Source organism: Trachurus japonicus, chromosome 3, assembly GCF_045865225.1.
Source record: "Trachurus japonicus isolate A0001 chromosome 3, Traja_1.0".
NCBI lineage: Eukaryota > Metazoa > Chordata > Actinopteri > Carangiformes > Carangidae > Trachurus > Trachurus japonicus.
Genome location: NC_140909.1, coordinates 17,225,292 through 17,238,002, shown reverse-complemented (window position 1 = coordinate 17,238,002; position 12,711 = coordinate 17,225,292). Strand labels below are relative to the sequence as shown.

Sequence of the window (12,711 nt, the reverse complement as noted above, 5' to 3'; positions counted from 1 at the left end):
TCCTCAAAATAGTTGACAAATTGGAAAAATAAGGGGTTTGATTAACAATACATTTTTCAGATATAGATACTGCAGTCACCTTTTGTGACATATGGATGTCAAAAGGTTATCTGCAGTATCAGCAACAAAATACAGGTTATCACCTGGAATCTAGAAACATTCATATATTCATATAATATTCAAGAGGCATTATGAATGAATAACCTCTAACATCTTCAGTGGAAGGCCTGATTATGGTTCTCACAATATTGCTCAGTGTTTTTGGTCAAAGTACACAAACAAAGACATGAGCAATTTGTATCATCATGAGAGCTGTTGGTATCACTTTACAACCACTGCCCTCTGCACAGGGAGGAGGTTTGCAGTATTACTTAAGGATATGCAGCAAATAGCCTACAACATTTTCAGTCTAAAACATAGTAATAATCTGAAATCAGAAGTCCTTTATTGTCATTGTAAGGTAATAAACAACAAAATGTGACGTAATGTAAAGCTGTCAGGCTTGGTAGGGAAGGACCCAAATGCCGACTCACAGGTTTGGTGACACAAAAAGGCTTTTATTAACTCACAGATACATGCAGGGGAAACACTGCAAGACAGGCATGGACACGGGAAACAATGACGGCGGCGGCCGAGCAGGGACTGGAGATTGACCAGCCAGCTTCCCACTAGAAGGCCCGGGAGGCTCTGGATGGCCTGGAGGCTGCAAGCCCCGCTCTGTAGGCCTGTTGGTGTTGGTGGGTTGCTGGGGACGAGGCTTGGACTGCTGGCTTGGAGAGTAGGTGGCAGCTGCTGTCTGGCTCTCTACTCAGCCAGGTAGGCAAAATATTCGAAGAGTGTCATCAACCTAGGAGAGGAATGGTATACTGGTCCGATCGTACTGTCAAGGTGGGGGAATAACAGGACCCAGAACTTCAAAATAACTACACAGAGAACATAACACTAAGACAAGACACAGGGAATTGACCACACAAAACAAGGAACAGAAAAGGGACGCAGATTATGACAAAAGCATTAAAAAACCAACTGTGAATTCAAGTTTTGAGTACAAAAATTAGTAAAATTTTGCTCTTAAAGAAATCTGGAAATAAAGTATCAATTATGAGGCTAGAAACTACAGAGAAGAATACAGTTTAACTTGTGCATTTAGCACTTGCTCTGTTCAATTGAAATGTGTTACAAAACTACATGGTGGCAACATTAAAGGGACAACAAGGAGTTTCTATTCGGTTATAAAAAAGTCTCACGTTAATGTGGATGAATCTCCGCTACCCACACTTGTTAATGGGCCCATTTTCGATAAATATATCATTCTGTCTCTATCGTTATTTTGTTATTATTAGTGGTGGCGGAAATGCTGGTCGAGCCGACCAGCATTTCCTTCGTGGCGAGTCATGAGAATAACGCAGCCAAATCACCGTTTATGGTCGGAACTACAACGGTATGTGAACCTCTTTGAACCTCTGACTTTAATTATTGATGAATGAAAACATGAGTCTGTCTTGCGCCGGTCAAAGAATTTTACGGTGCGCGCGGAGGCTCATAAATGTAGTGTGAAAACGCTTCGCCTTTCCAAAACTCCTCGTTGTCCCTTTAACTACACTGTAAAAGATTCAAGGCAACCTACGCCATTGGTCCGTTGGTTTAGAATAATTTTTTAAACACTGGGGATAAATATAAATGTAATTCTGTTAATGAAATATGAAATATTAATTTCTCCACAGACAAATGTAATCTGGGATGAATTTCAAAAACACCACATGAGTAGGCTATGACCCTGTCATTATTGATGTATCCCCCAGATGCTGTGTCACAGGAAAACCAAACACTGCTTACACACAATGCACTGAGGATAACCAAAAAAACACGGGTCTCTCTGTCACTCTGCTCTGCTCTGAGCCGAGGAGAAAACTTTTCTCGTATCCTACAAGTTTTATCCAATGAGGAGAGAGAACGGCATGAAGGGCTGTGTGTGCAGGGACGAGGACCAATAGATCCATGACGAGGGCGGGGGCTGCTAACTCCATCGGCTGACAAGACGTTATGGTGCGTTCAAGGCAACTCGTAACTCGTGTTTTTCTGACCTGTGAAGTCGTACCAGTTCGATCTGGTACGACTTCACGGGGCGGAAGTTACGAGTGGCCGTTATAGTGCACTTTCACAGGTAAAACAGGTTGGAAAAACACGAGTGGGTTGCCTGGAACACTACAAAGTCGTAAGACGTGACGTCAAGCTGTAATTTACGGTTTCAAAAGCCTGCCTGGAACGCAGCATTAGCCAAAACGACCGGATCGCTTACTTCTGCTTTAAAGCAGATATCAGTGGAATGTTTTTGTTAATATAAGTCCTAAATAGTCCTATTTTCCGTCAGCAATCACTTACATGAAGTATTTCAGCCTAAACACGAGTCTCTCCGTCACTCTGCTCTGCTGTAACCCGAGGAGAAAATTTTCCTTGTGGGATACAAGTGTTATCCAATGAGGGGAGAGAACGGCATGAAGGGCTGTGTGTGCAGCCAAGGGATGCGCGTGAATGTGGTGACGTAGCACGAGGACCAATTGATGCCTGACAAAGGCGGGGGCTGCTAACTCATGGTGCGTTCAAGGAAACTCGTACTTTGTGTTTTTCCTTCCTGTGAAGTCATACCAGTTCGATCTGGTACGAGTTCACGGGTCGGAAGTTACGAGTGGCCGTTATAGGGAACTTTCACAGACAACAGGACGGTAAAAACACGAGCTACGGGTTACCTGGAACGCTACCAAGTCGTAGTTGTGACTTGAAGCTGTAACTTACGGTTTCAAAAGCCTGCCTTGAACACAGCATTAGCCGAAACGGCCGTGCCACTGATATCTGCTTTAAGCAGATAGTGTCGTATAAATGCCAACATAAAACCAGACATAGGCCCTATGTGTTATTAATCATTTCCATAGGCTGAGTCAACCATCAAAATGGCTGATTTGTTTCAATGGGTTTCAGGTGTGTGGTCACCAGTTGTATTATCACTGACTCAGTCAAACGCACTTCCTTTAGGAAATTAGATCTGCGCCATGATAAAGGAAAGCAGTTAATAATTGGTTGAGATGAAAGCTTGCCAACAGAGATGTTTGTTTTTTGTCACTTAGATTATTGCAGCCCAGGTATTAATTAAGGTTGTAGTGGAAAGCAAACTGTTCACATTCACTTTATGCACCGTTTTATTTGCGGAAAGGAGTTGACCAACGTTTAAAGGCTGCTATCAATATGTCATACATTATTAATTCGGAGTGATTGTTTTTATTGGTTGATGTTTGATTTATAGTAGCCTACCAGTTGAGTCATACTATCCACACCACTTTATTTGACCAACATTTAGACAACATCAGGAGGCTTGCTTGAGGATTAACTCATTACATCAAAACAACAAATCATTCTAGTGTCCTTCATTATTTTGGTTTCATGCCCCGAGACAATTTGGTTCAGTCTCACTGCTCCTTCATACCGTACTCCCAACCTTGTTTCCATCAAACAACAGACAAGGCAGGCTATATACAGCATAACAGCCTAAGATGTGAATATGTTTGTCCTTAGGCTACATCGAAGGAAACAGAAGCACCTATTACCTACAAGGATGTAAATTTTGGTCATACAGTCATTGGGTAAAAGAAAAAGGAATGACTGCAACAGATTTGAGAGCTGTATTTAGCAGCAGTTTTCTAATGTTAGCCCTACCCGGTAGTAGGGGAGACCGGGGACAGTTGGATTAGACAAACCAAATTTTTATACAATAAACTTACATTTGTCTATTAATAGCCAACACAATTAATAGATGATTACAGAATCCACATTCTTCACAATTTGCATTTGAGTGTAAGGAGTCAGATGTTGCAACTGACCCCGGGCCCGGGGATGGTTGCAACATGTTACAAATACAATAGGTATATTTCATGTCTAGTAAAAGGATTATTATCAAAAATGTAAGTTCTATAGTGTTATTTATTCATCAGCTTTGATCAGATGGCAATTACAGTAGGCTATAGATTTGTCTAGATGAGGAGGAATTACCTACTGCATGTGCAGATGTCAAATATTCAAATTGAAAAAAAATACTTTCATACCTCAAAAACAGTTTTTTTTTGGCAATAAAACCTGGAGCATCTTTTGAATTCAACTGATTTTTCTCTGCAAGGGGGGGAATCCAACTAAGCATGTGCAGTGTGAGTATCATCACTCTAGCTTGTTCATGATTGGAGAAAAATGACATGTTGCAACCATCCCCTGTTGCTACTGTCCCCGTCTCCCCTATAGCTACCTATAATCTAATAGCTACCTACAGTCAAGTCACAACTTTCACTGACAAGGTAGCCTATCCTGTAGCAGATGGTATATCTCCCACGCTCAACAGCATGGACTCAGTTAAGGAATAAATGAAAACATCCAGGAAATCTACATAAAAACAATAATTCTGCCCAATAATATAGGCGGCCTATAAATCAGCATTGTTCTTTTTAATACCCTTTCCTACATAACAGCTGGCTCGGCTGCTGATAAGCATCTCTGTAGTAAACACTTTAGTTTTTGCACAGTGGCAGGCAGCAGTAGCGTGTCAGCTCGGTGAAATACTACAGCCTAGTAGAAACCCCTCTGTGCTTTTCTCTCGTATCCTGAACTGACACCTCAACAGAAGCGCTGTCTGCGGGGGCGGGACTTCCGGTTGAGCGCACCCGGAAGATTCGGATGCAACTTTCGGTGCTCGACGAGTGCATCCATATGCTCGTTACTTCAAACGTTTTGATGTGATTTGAGCGCGTTTTTTCTACACTGTAGTATTTGCAACAATGTTGTCCTTAGACTTTCTTGACGATGTTCGTCGCATGAATAAGCGGCAGGTAGGTACTCACGCGTTTACTCTGGTGTAATGACTGGCTCTTTGTATGGAGAGAGAGAGAGAGAGCTCGGAGCTAACATGAACTAGCCGCCGACCGCTTTCTTTTTTAACGGTGCAGCCTCGGTCTGTCACCTGTTAGCGACTCCGAAAGTGAACTGTTTTATGCACATGTGTCTTCCAGAGGATCTTATTATTATTTTACGTATATTGAAGCGTATAGGCAACCTGAAAACCTTGTTTAAACCCACTGACCTCAGTGTAGCTAGCTACTTTCCCTGTTTTTACTCTGAGGTCTAACGCCAGATCAGCTGTTAGTGAATTTAAATTTCTCCAGGATTTAGTTAATCCAACAGCTACTAAGTTGGTCCTGGGGTATGATGCAGCTGAAATAGTCTTATTTATAATCATATCGGCTCGGCTGTGTTGTTAAGTTTGGTTATTAAAATGAATTAAATTGTGTACACTTTGTTTGCAGCTCTACTACCAGGTGCTGAACTTTGGTATGATTGTTTCCTCTGCACTGATGATCTGGAAAGGTCTGATGGTTGTCACTGGCAGCGAGAGTCCTATTGTTGTTGTTCTCAGGTAAGCTGCTCACATTATGTGGTCTTCTACTATACTTTGTTGTTTTTTTTTAGCATCTGCTGGGGGGAATCGGTGCTGTAAAATTGCACCATCTTCACTGGTGAAACACACCCTGGCACCTGGGGGGCATTGATTTTTGGAATACAATAGTCAAGTTATGGACAGCTGTGAAAATGTAGGCTACAGTGTACCGCAACACATATTCAAGACAGGATGAGCTGCTGCGATATTTTTAGTTTCATTCTGCGCTTTGTGTCCGGTAGACGTTTCTCAGTAACATGTGCAGTATTTCTGCTGTGAATTTGCAGTGCTGTGGTTGGCCAACTTCTCACTGAGTTAAACAGAGTTAAACCCAACAACCTTGAAGAATTGCTACAGCTTTGTTTGGCTTCTCCTCAGGGAAGGGATGACTCATCACAGTCATCACTACTTTATATACACATGTCTATAAGCAAACCAAGATGGCCTTACCAGGAATAAAGAATAGAAAAAAATCATTCTTGGTAAATGCACTTGAAGTCATCAATTTAAGACATAAAAGTACATGAACTATGATTATCGTACAATTCACTTGCCGAATCGCTTCATGATGAAGTACTTACATGAGTTTACTCGTAAAGGTTAGGTTTTGTATGATGTGTCATAAATAATTCTCTCATAAGTTGCCACTGCAATAGCATTAAACAATAGGAACAACATACAACATGCTGTGGTTAAATATTACCTATTCACCACCTCTTTATCATACTGTTTGAATTAGAAAGATGACAGTTTGCTATTCACACAAAGTTATGGCCCTGTAATTCTTGTTAATTTTGCCAGATTCTCGCTCAGTGGTCATATTGATGACTGAAATTTTGTATTGAGTTTTGTCAAGTTGTATTTCCTGTACAGTAGTTTGCAAGTATTGATAATGCCAGTTAGACCACTGCTTGGATTTCCCTGGATATTCTGATGCTGTTTTTTCACAATAATGATAATGTATATAAAAATAAAGGTTGGTGGTTGGCATGGTGGCACATCGTTAACCAAAAGTAGAAATAAATGTTGCATATTTAAATGATCTAATGGTATTAATTTAGAAATGTTGTCAATGTCTATTTAATTTCAGTGGAAGTATGGAGCCAGCTTTCCACAGAGGAGACCTGCTGTTTCTGACCAACCGAGTAGAAGATCCCATCAGAGTCGGAGAGATTGTTGTCTTCAGGATAGAAGGCAGAGAGATCCCAATAGTACACAGAGTACTAAAGATCCATGAAAAGTATGACTGCACATCCCGTACCTGTTCATCTAACCAGAGAATGCTATTCATAACTATTTAACTGAATCAAATCAATATAAAGATGCCCAGAAAAGAGTCTCTGAAATTTCACCCTTAATGTATCCTCATCCAGACACAAATGAAACGTGTACAAGTAAACGTTGTGTACTTTTTTGTCTAAAATCATGCTCATATTTTGTCCACAGGGAAAATGGAGACATTAAGTTCTTGACCAAAGGAGACAACAATGCAGTGGATGACAGAGGACTGTACAAGCAGGGCCAACATTGGCTGGAGAAAAAGGACGTGGTGGGCAGAGCTAGGGGGTGAGTACCTTGGTTGGTAAAAATGCTTTATGGCGCAGATTTGTGGTGCAACGGATCACAGTTGATCCGTTTGGATCGCTCTCCATTGATCGGTACGTAAGTGGTCTGCGGATTGATCGATGAAAAAGTTGTGTGTGGGAACACGTAGGCGCACTGCCTGAGCCGAATACACGGGCAATTAAAAAAACTCTGCTCATATATTTGAAGCTGCAGCTGTACGTTGCACACAACAACAACAAAATAGTTTGTTCTATCAACATGTTTACTACTGCTCCGCTGATCCGAAAATGATTCGATCCGTGCCCCCGAACCACGATCCGTTGCACCCTTAGTGCAGAAATCTTATTTAATGTTTTAAATTGTTCTGCTGTACAATGCCAATCTTAGGAACTTTTAAAAGTCTTGCAGAGACAGCGTATTAAATAAAAAGCTTCTTTACTTTCAAGATAACTGAACAGTGTGTGTTGAACTGGGACAAAATAAAAATTATTTCTACACTGTCATGGAAATTATAAAAGCCATAGTTGTTCTCTTTGGCTGAAGAGAATCTGATCTGACAAGGTCAGTTCAAGAAGCAGACATTTCACATCTTCACTGTTTGGGATTTGGGGATTATGCTCAATCTATTACCTATTGCTAGTTAATTTAAACTGAACAAGGTATGATTTACGATGTTCATCCCTTTAATCTGTACTTGTCCAGATGTATGAGAGGGGCAGAGAGGACACTGAGCACTAAGGTTTATATTTGGGTCCCTCAGATGCTAATAAAACATACGATCAACTTTTTAAATTGATTGTTATGCCACGGCAACCTGCAGCACAAACACAACCAGTCTACACTGAAGATAGAAGCAGAGACAACTATGTATGACAACTATGACATAATCTGCAGAGACAAATGAAGCTGTCATAGGTGTCCTTTGTCTCTAATTCCATCTCAGGTAAACCACGGCCCTGATCAAGGCAAATGGACCTGATCAATCAAAGCCTCCTTAAAATACCGCAGCTAGAGTTAAATTGCCGAGGAGAAGATATACCTGCTGGAAGTAGGAAACAGAACCTTGATGGTTAAAGCAAAGCAGTTAAGACTAATCAACCAATTTAACAGAGGAGAAGATGGAGTGGGACCAGGGAAGGTGAAATGGGATGCTGAGCTAAACAATTGGATTAGAGGAAGTGCCAACAGAGATGATTAAGTGGGCTGAGACATGCAGAGCCAGACAGAATAACGAAACTTGCAAGGTTAAAATTACACCAGCCCAGGCCGGAAAGACCTGGTTGTCGCGGTGCCAGTGGGAGGAGGACAGTTCCCATCTCCTGGCTGAGCAAAGGCCAGCTATCTCAACTATCTTGATTGAGAGGCAGGAAGACCTGGACAAGAAAAAGCCCCACTAGCCTCCAGGAGTCTCAGGGACACCAAGCAGAAAAATATAGAGATCAACTGAGAAATCAGACGGAAAAGGACAGAAAAATCTACATGGAGAAGATTCCTCTAGCTCTTCAGATGAACTGGGGGTGGTGACCCAGCCTCCCGTTGACTTCCAAAAGTGATATCACTCCCCTACTCGCTAAGTTATCTCTGCTCTGTCTGTGCAGCAGCTTCCAGACTGCTTGCATTATAGACTTTTAATCTGCTGTAAGTTTTGATCAGTTAAAAACTGACACATTATTTCTCAATAAAATGTCTTGACAGTGAATGTTTGTCATTTTCAGGTTTGTGCCATACATTGGAATTGTCACCATTCTCATGAACGATTACCCCAAGTTCAAAGTGAGTTTCTCGACCTGATCTCAATTGACAACTTTTTCTTGGCTCTACAACTTTAATGTTTCAAGTGTAATTCTAAATTGTCCCATGTGTTTCCCTCTGCAGTATGCTGTCCTCTTCATGTTGGGTCTCTTTGTGTTGGTCCATCGGGAGTGAGGTTCCCAGACTTCAGGACTCAAGAAAACGTCCAGGAAACCTCAACCATGCCTTTTTCGAAACAGAATTAAGTTAGACTTTGTCAAATCCAACTGGGTTTTTTGTACCATTTGTTTGAACATTTTGTAGAAATGTGGATAGGGTGTTTACATTTGAGAAATCCAAGCTTTAAAAATATTTTTGTGAGGGAACTAGGCTAGATTTAGATTCAAGTTGATCTTTATTTGTAATCCTCTGAATGTGAAACAGCATTCTTAAAGATTAATTAAGTCTTGTTTCTTTCCTGTTAAACCATTGTGTTTGAAAAAAAAATATGTGAAGTATTTTATGAGAACTGAATATGAATGATATTAAATATGAAATCTGGTTACCATCCACTATGGATTATTTCAACCTCTTTTCTCTGTTTATCCCGACCCCAATTCAGCCAGTCAGATGGTGCCTGCCCTCTTTTTTCCCCAGCGTGATAGAGCAGCAGTTATCTGGAAATGTAGCGCATGTGTCAAAAGTGGACTGTTGCATCTTTTTTTATTGTTGTTATCAATACACAATATAAAAACTGTTCACATAAAAATAGTTGTCTTCTATCCAGTATTTGAAGTTGCAAAAAGTCTTATTTTAGAGGAAGTTTCCTTTTGCTGCTAAAGAAAAAGCTGCAAAACAAACCTGTAAGGCAGCACTGTGTTGTTTTACAAAAAGAAGATAGATTTCATTCTCATCTGAATTGACATGAGTACCAATCAAAGCCAGATTAGAGTTAATGTACACAACTGTACTATAAATCATTTGTTACCCACACATTATGCTGTAAATAACATGGGGTAATGGCTTTTTCTGATAACTTTCTTATGTAACGGTCACTGCGGTGGGCCACAGCCTCTGCTTTATTTTAAGTGGTCTGAGCTTTAAATGAGTGCAGACATGGTGTGAGCATTAACCTTGTTGTCTGGGCACTCTGTAGTGTGGTAGCTAGCAATAAAGGTGAATCCCACTGAAGCAACACCACCCTATAATCACACAGTAGTGGGGATTGACATATAATTTTAATATGGATCCACTTGAAACTATGGAGGCACTTGAACTCTGCCTGAGATTGATTGCCTGTGGTTGCAGGTTTTGTCGGACCTCAAAGACCTTTCCCGTGTTGTCAGTTAAGTGGGGCTTTGTACTGCTTTCATTTTCAGCAGTGCCTCATAAAAAAAACACAACATGCTGCATGGTCAAACTTAATTTAGTCTCATCTGATTATGGCTTGAAATGAGTTGCAAGCTTTGATCTGTTAATCAGTTGGTTTGAGACTAAGATGCAAATATCTGTAGCACCTTTGAGGGAAGATGCAGTGACAGATCACCCAATCTGTGAACTTGGTGAGAGTGAGGCCGTGATGGTCAGACTTTGTTAGTCTCTTAATGAGACTGACATTCAGTAGTGCAGAATTCCTGAAATCACAAGTAGGTGTCTGTGTGAATGCCAAAGGTTGTGAAAAGAGCAAGACACAAGCTGCAGCTCCTCCATAAACTTGCAGCTTTAGCACCCTGAAGTGACACAGAGGCCGTCTGTCTTATCAGCTCTAAATTAGCAGCGAGAATCAGCAGGTTCTTGTCCTCAGAGGACTGATGGTGATCACAGCGGCATGCTGCAACTGGCCAAATGTCACGTTGCTCATTGTAAAGGGCCAGGCCTGGCCACCGGAGACAGAGTCGGGGTGGAGGGACCCGGGCAGTAAATGATTAGCCCATGTGGAAGGAGGGAGAGGCATGCACCTGTCTCATTTTGTGGATCAGACCACATATTTTACCAGCAAAGCACAGCCTCAAAAATATATGTTCATTCACAGTTTATGGTGCGAGTTCATTGAGCTTTCAAGAGCTATGTTGTGCCATATTATTGCTCTGTAGCATTTGGGGAAAACACTTGAGGTCACGCAACATTTTTTGCAGGGTCTCTGTACTCGCATGAGGTGGGTTACTTGTGCCCCAGAATTTCTGAAAATACTCCCAGAGGAACAGACAGAGGGAAATAAAAATCAAATCTGAATTAATCAACCCTCTTCTGTGAAAAATATATATTTGCATTTGGCTGCGTCACTTCTAATCCAGATGGGTGACAAACACTCGCATCCGGAGCTGGGCAGTCTAGTTGCTCGGTGCGTAAAAGACGCACAGCCTTGACAGAGGCGGTCTCGTGAAACCCTGGCAATGAGTCAACGGGGTGCGTTCCGATTTACGCAGCAGGCTGAATAAAGAATTACACGCAACGTAAAGAGAGCCCACCCCGGCCAGGAGAGCCTATAAAAAGCAGGATGCGCCTGAGCTACCTCGAACCAACAGGAGACGCTTGGAAACTTTCTCCCAGAAGGATCAGAGCATCATCACTCCGCGTTGAGATGAGAGGGTTTACGCTGAACAACGTTTGCCAGTGTGGCTTATTTACTTACCTTGTTTTGTTTTCCTTCATTTCTTTAACCGCTGCAGTCAGTTTTGATTTGACTGAGCTTAGGAATAAAGTTGCAAAAATTAAAGTGAATCCAAGAGGCAATCTTTGGGCTACAGGTAAGACTCGCCTTTGAATCTTGGAGTAAATCCTATTAAATTGTATACTTTTTTTTAATGTACAGTAAATGAATAGCTGTTTACATTTTCTTTGTGATAAACTATGTTGAGGTTTGTTTCCCCTCCTTCTGCTTTCACCTAATTTCGGACGTTAATGAGCGTTTTTTTCTGACTTGGCAGGTCACTTCATGGGAAAGAAGAGTGTGATGGATACCCCCATGCTGCCTTCAGCGGAGGGACAAGGCGTTGATGCGCTGGAAGTCACCCTCCCTGGAGAGCAGAGCGCCCTCGGGGAGCTTTTCCAAGAGTTTCTGCGGGTGGCTTTGCAAGCCCAGGTCGACCCACAGGAGAGCCGCTCGAAAAATCAGGTGGTGCCACTGATCTCCAAATATATATATATGTTTTCTTTCCTGTCACAAATTGATTTTGCATGATAATTTGACGTCGTGGACTCTGTGTTTCAGGAGGCGGACTTGTTGATGAAGATTTTAGGAAACTACATTCAAAGCAGAAAGTGATACAGAAGATGGACCTCTGGCATGAACACGGAGTCGAGGTCATTTGACCTGATGGATTAAAATAAATGAATTAGACACAGACTACAGTGTCCTGCTCATCATGATTGTAATTAAATGTTACTGCCATAAATAGTCTACAGATCCTGTGCCATTCGCAATACAAGTAAATGTTTTTATGTTTTTTCATTTTATTTCAATGATGATATTTCACATTGTCATGTTGTTAAAAATATTTCTATCAAATAAAAATTAGGCTATTATTTGCACTGCTGTGATGTGATTTGAGCTCATAGAACTGCTTCAAGGGAACAATGCCTCACTTCACTGTGACCAATTCTTCTACTTGTTTCCTTGCATGACAATGGACAGAACAGAAAATACTGGGAAAAGCCAATGTCAGATAGATGGTTCAGTGCTCTCTTGCATTTACTGTAGACTCACAAATGTTATGACATACGGCCAGCTTCATCCTGGAATGAAAACCTTAATTCTGAATTCCCCCTCTGATTTTCTCTCCAGGGGGATCTACACACAACCTCCATAACCTTTATTCACAGGCCTAGCATTACCAATCAGCTGCTTATTCAGATCATGATCATTCATTCATCATCATTCATGATTAAATTGCTTCGGTGCTAAAAGCATGTCTAAAATAACACTTATATAAATACAAATGTGG

General features: G+C 41.3%; 2 protein-coding genes across 2 annotated transcripts; both read left to right on the top strand.

Moving 5' to 3' along the window:
• The first annotated feature begins 4,679 nt into the window (after positions 1-4,679).
• Positions 4,680-9,339, top strand: sec11a (SEC11 homolog A, signal peptidase complex subunit). Its single transcript, XM_085764457.1, has 6 exons — positions 4,680-4,865; positions 5,340-5,449; positions 6,561-6,710; positions 6,917-7,036; positions 8,752-8,809; positions 8,912-9,339. The coding sequence occupies exons 1-6, from the start codon at positions 4,815-4,817 to the stop codon at positions 8,960-8,962; spliced, it is 540 nt and encodes a 179-aa protein (XP_085620583.1). The 5' UTR covers positions 4,680-4,814; the 3' UTR covers positions 8,963-9,339.
• Positions 9,340-11,272: 1,933 nt separating this feature from the next.
• On the top strand, positions 11,273-12,295 carry nmbb (neuromedin Bb). Its single transcript, XM_085773115.1, has 3 exons — positions 11,273-11,514; positions 11,695-11,882; positions 11,979-12,295. The coding sequence occupies exons 1-3, from the start codon at positions 11,349-11,351 to the stop codon at positions 12,030-12,032; spliced, it is 408 nt and encodes a 135-aa protein (XP_085629241.1). The 5' UTR covers positions 11,273-11,348; the 3' UTR covers positions 12,033-12,295.
• Positions 12,296-12,711: the final 416 nt, after the last annotated feature.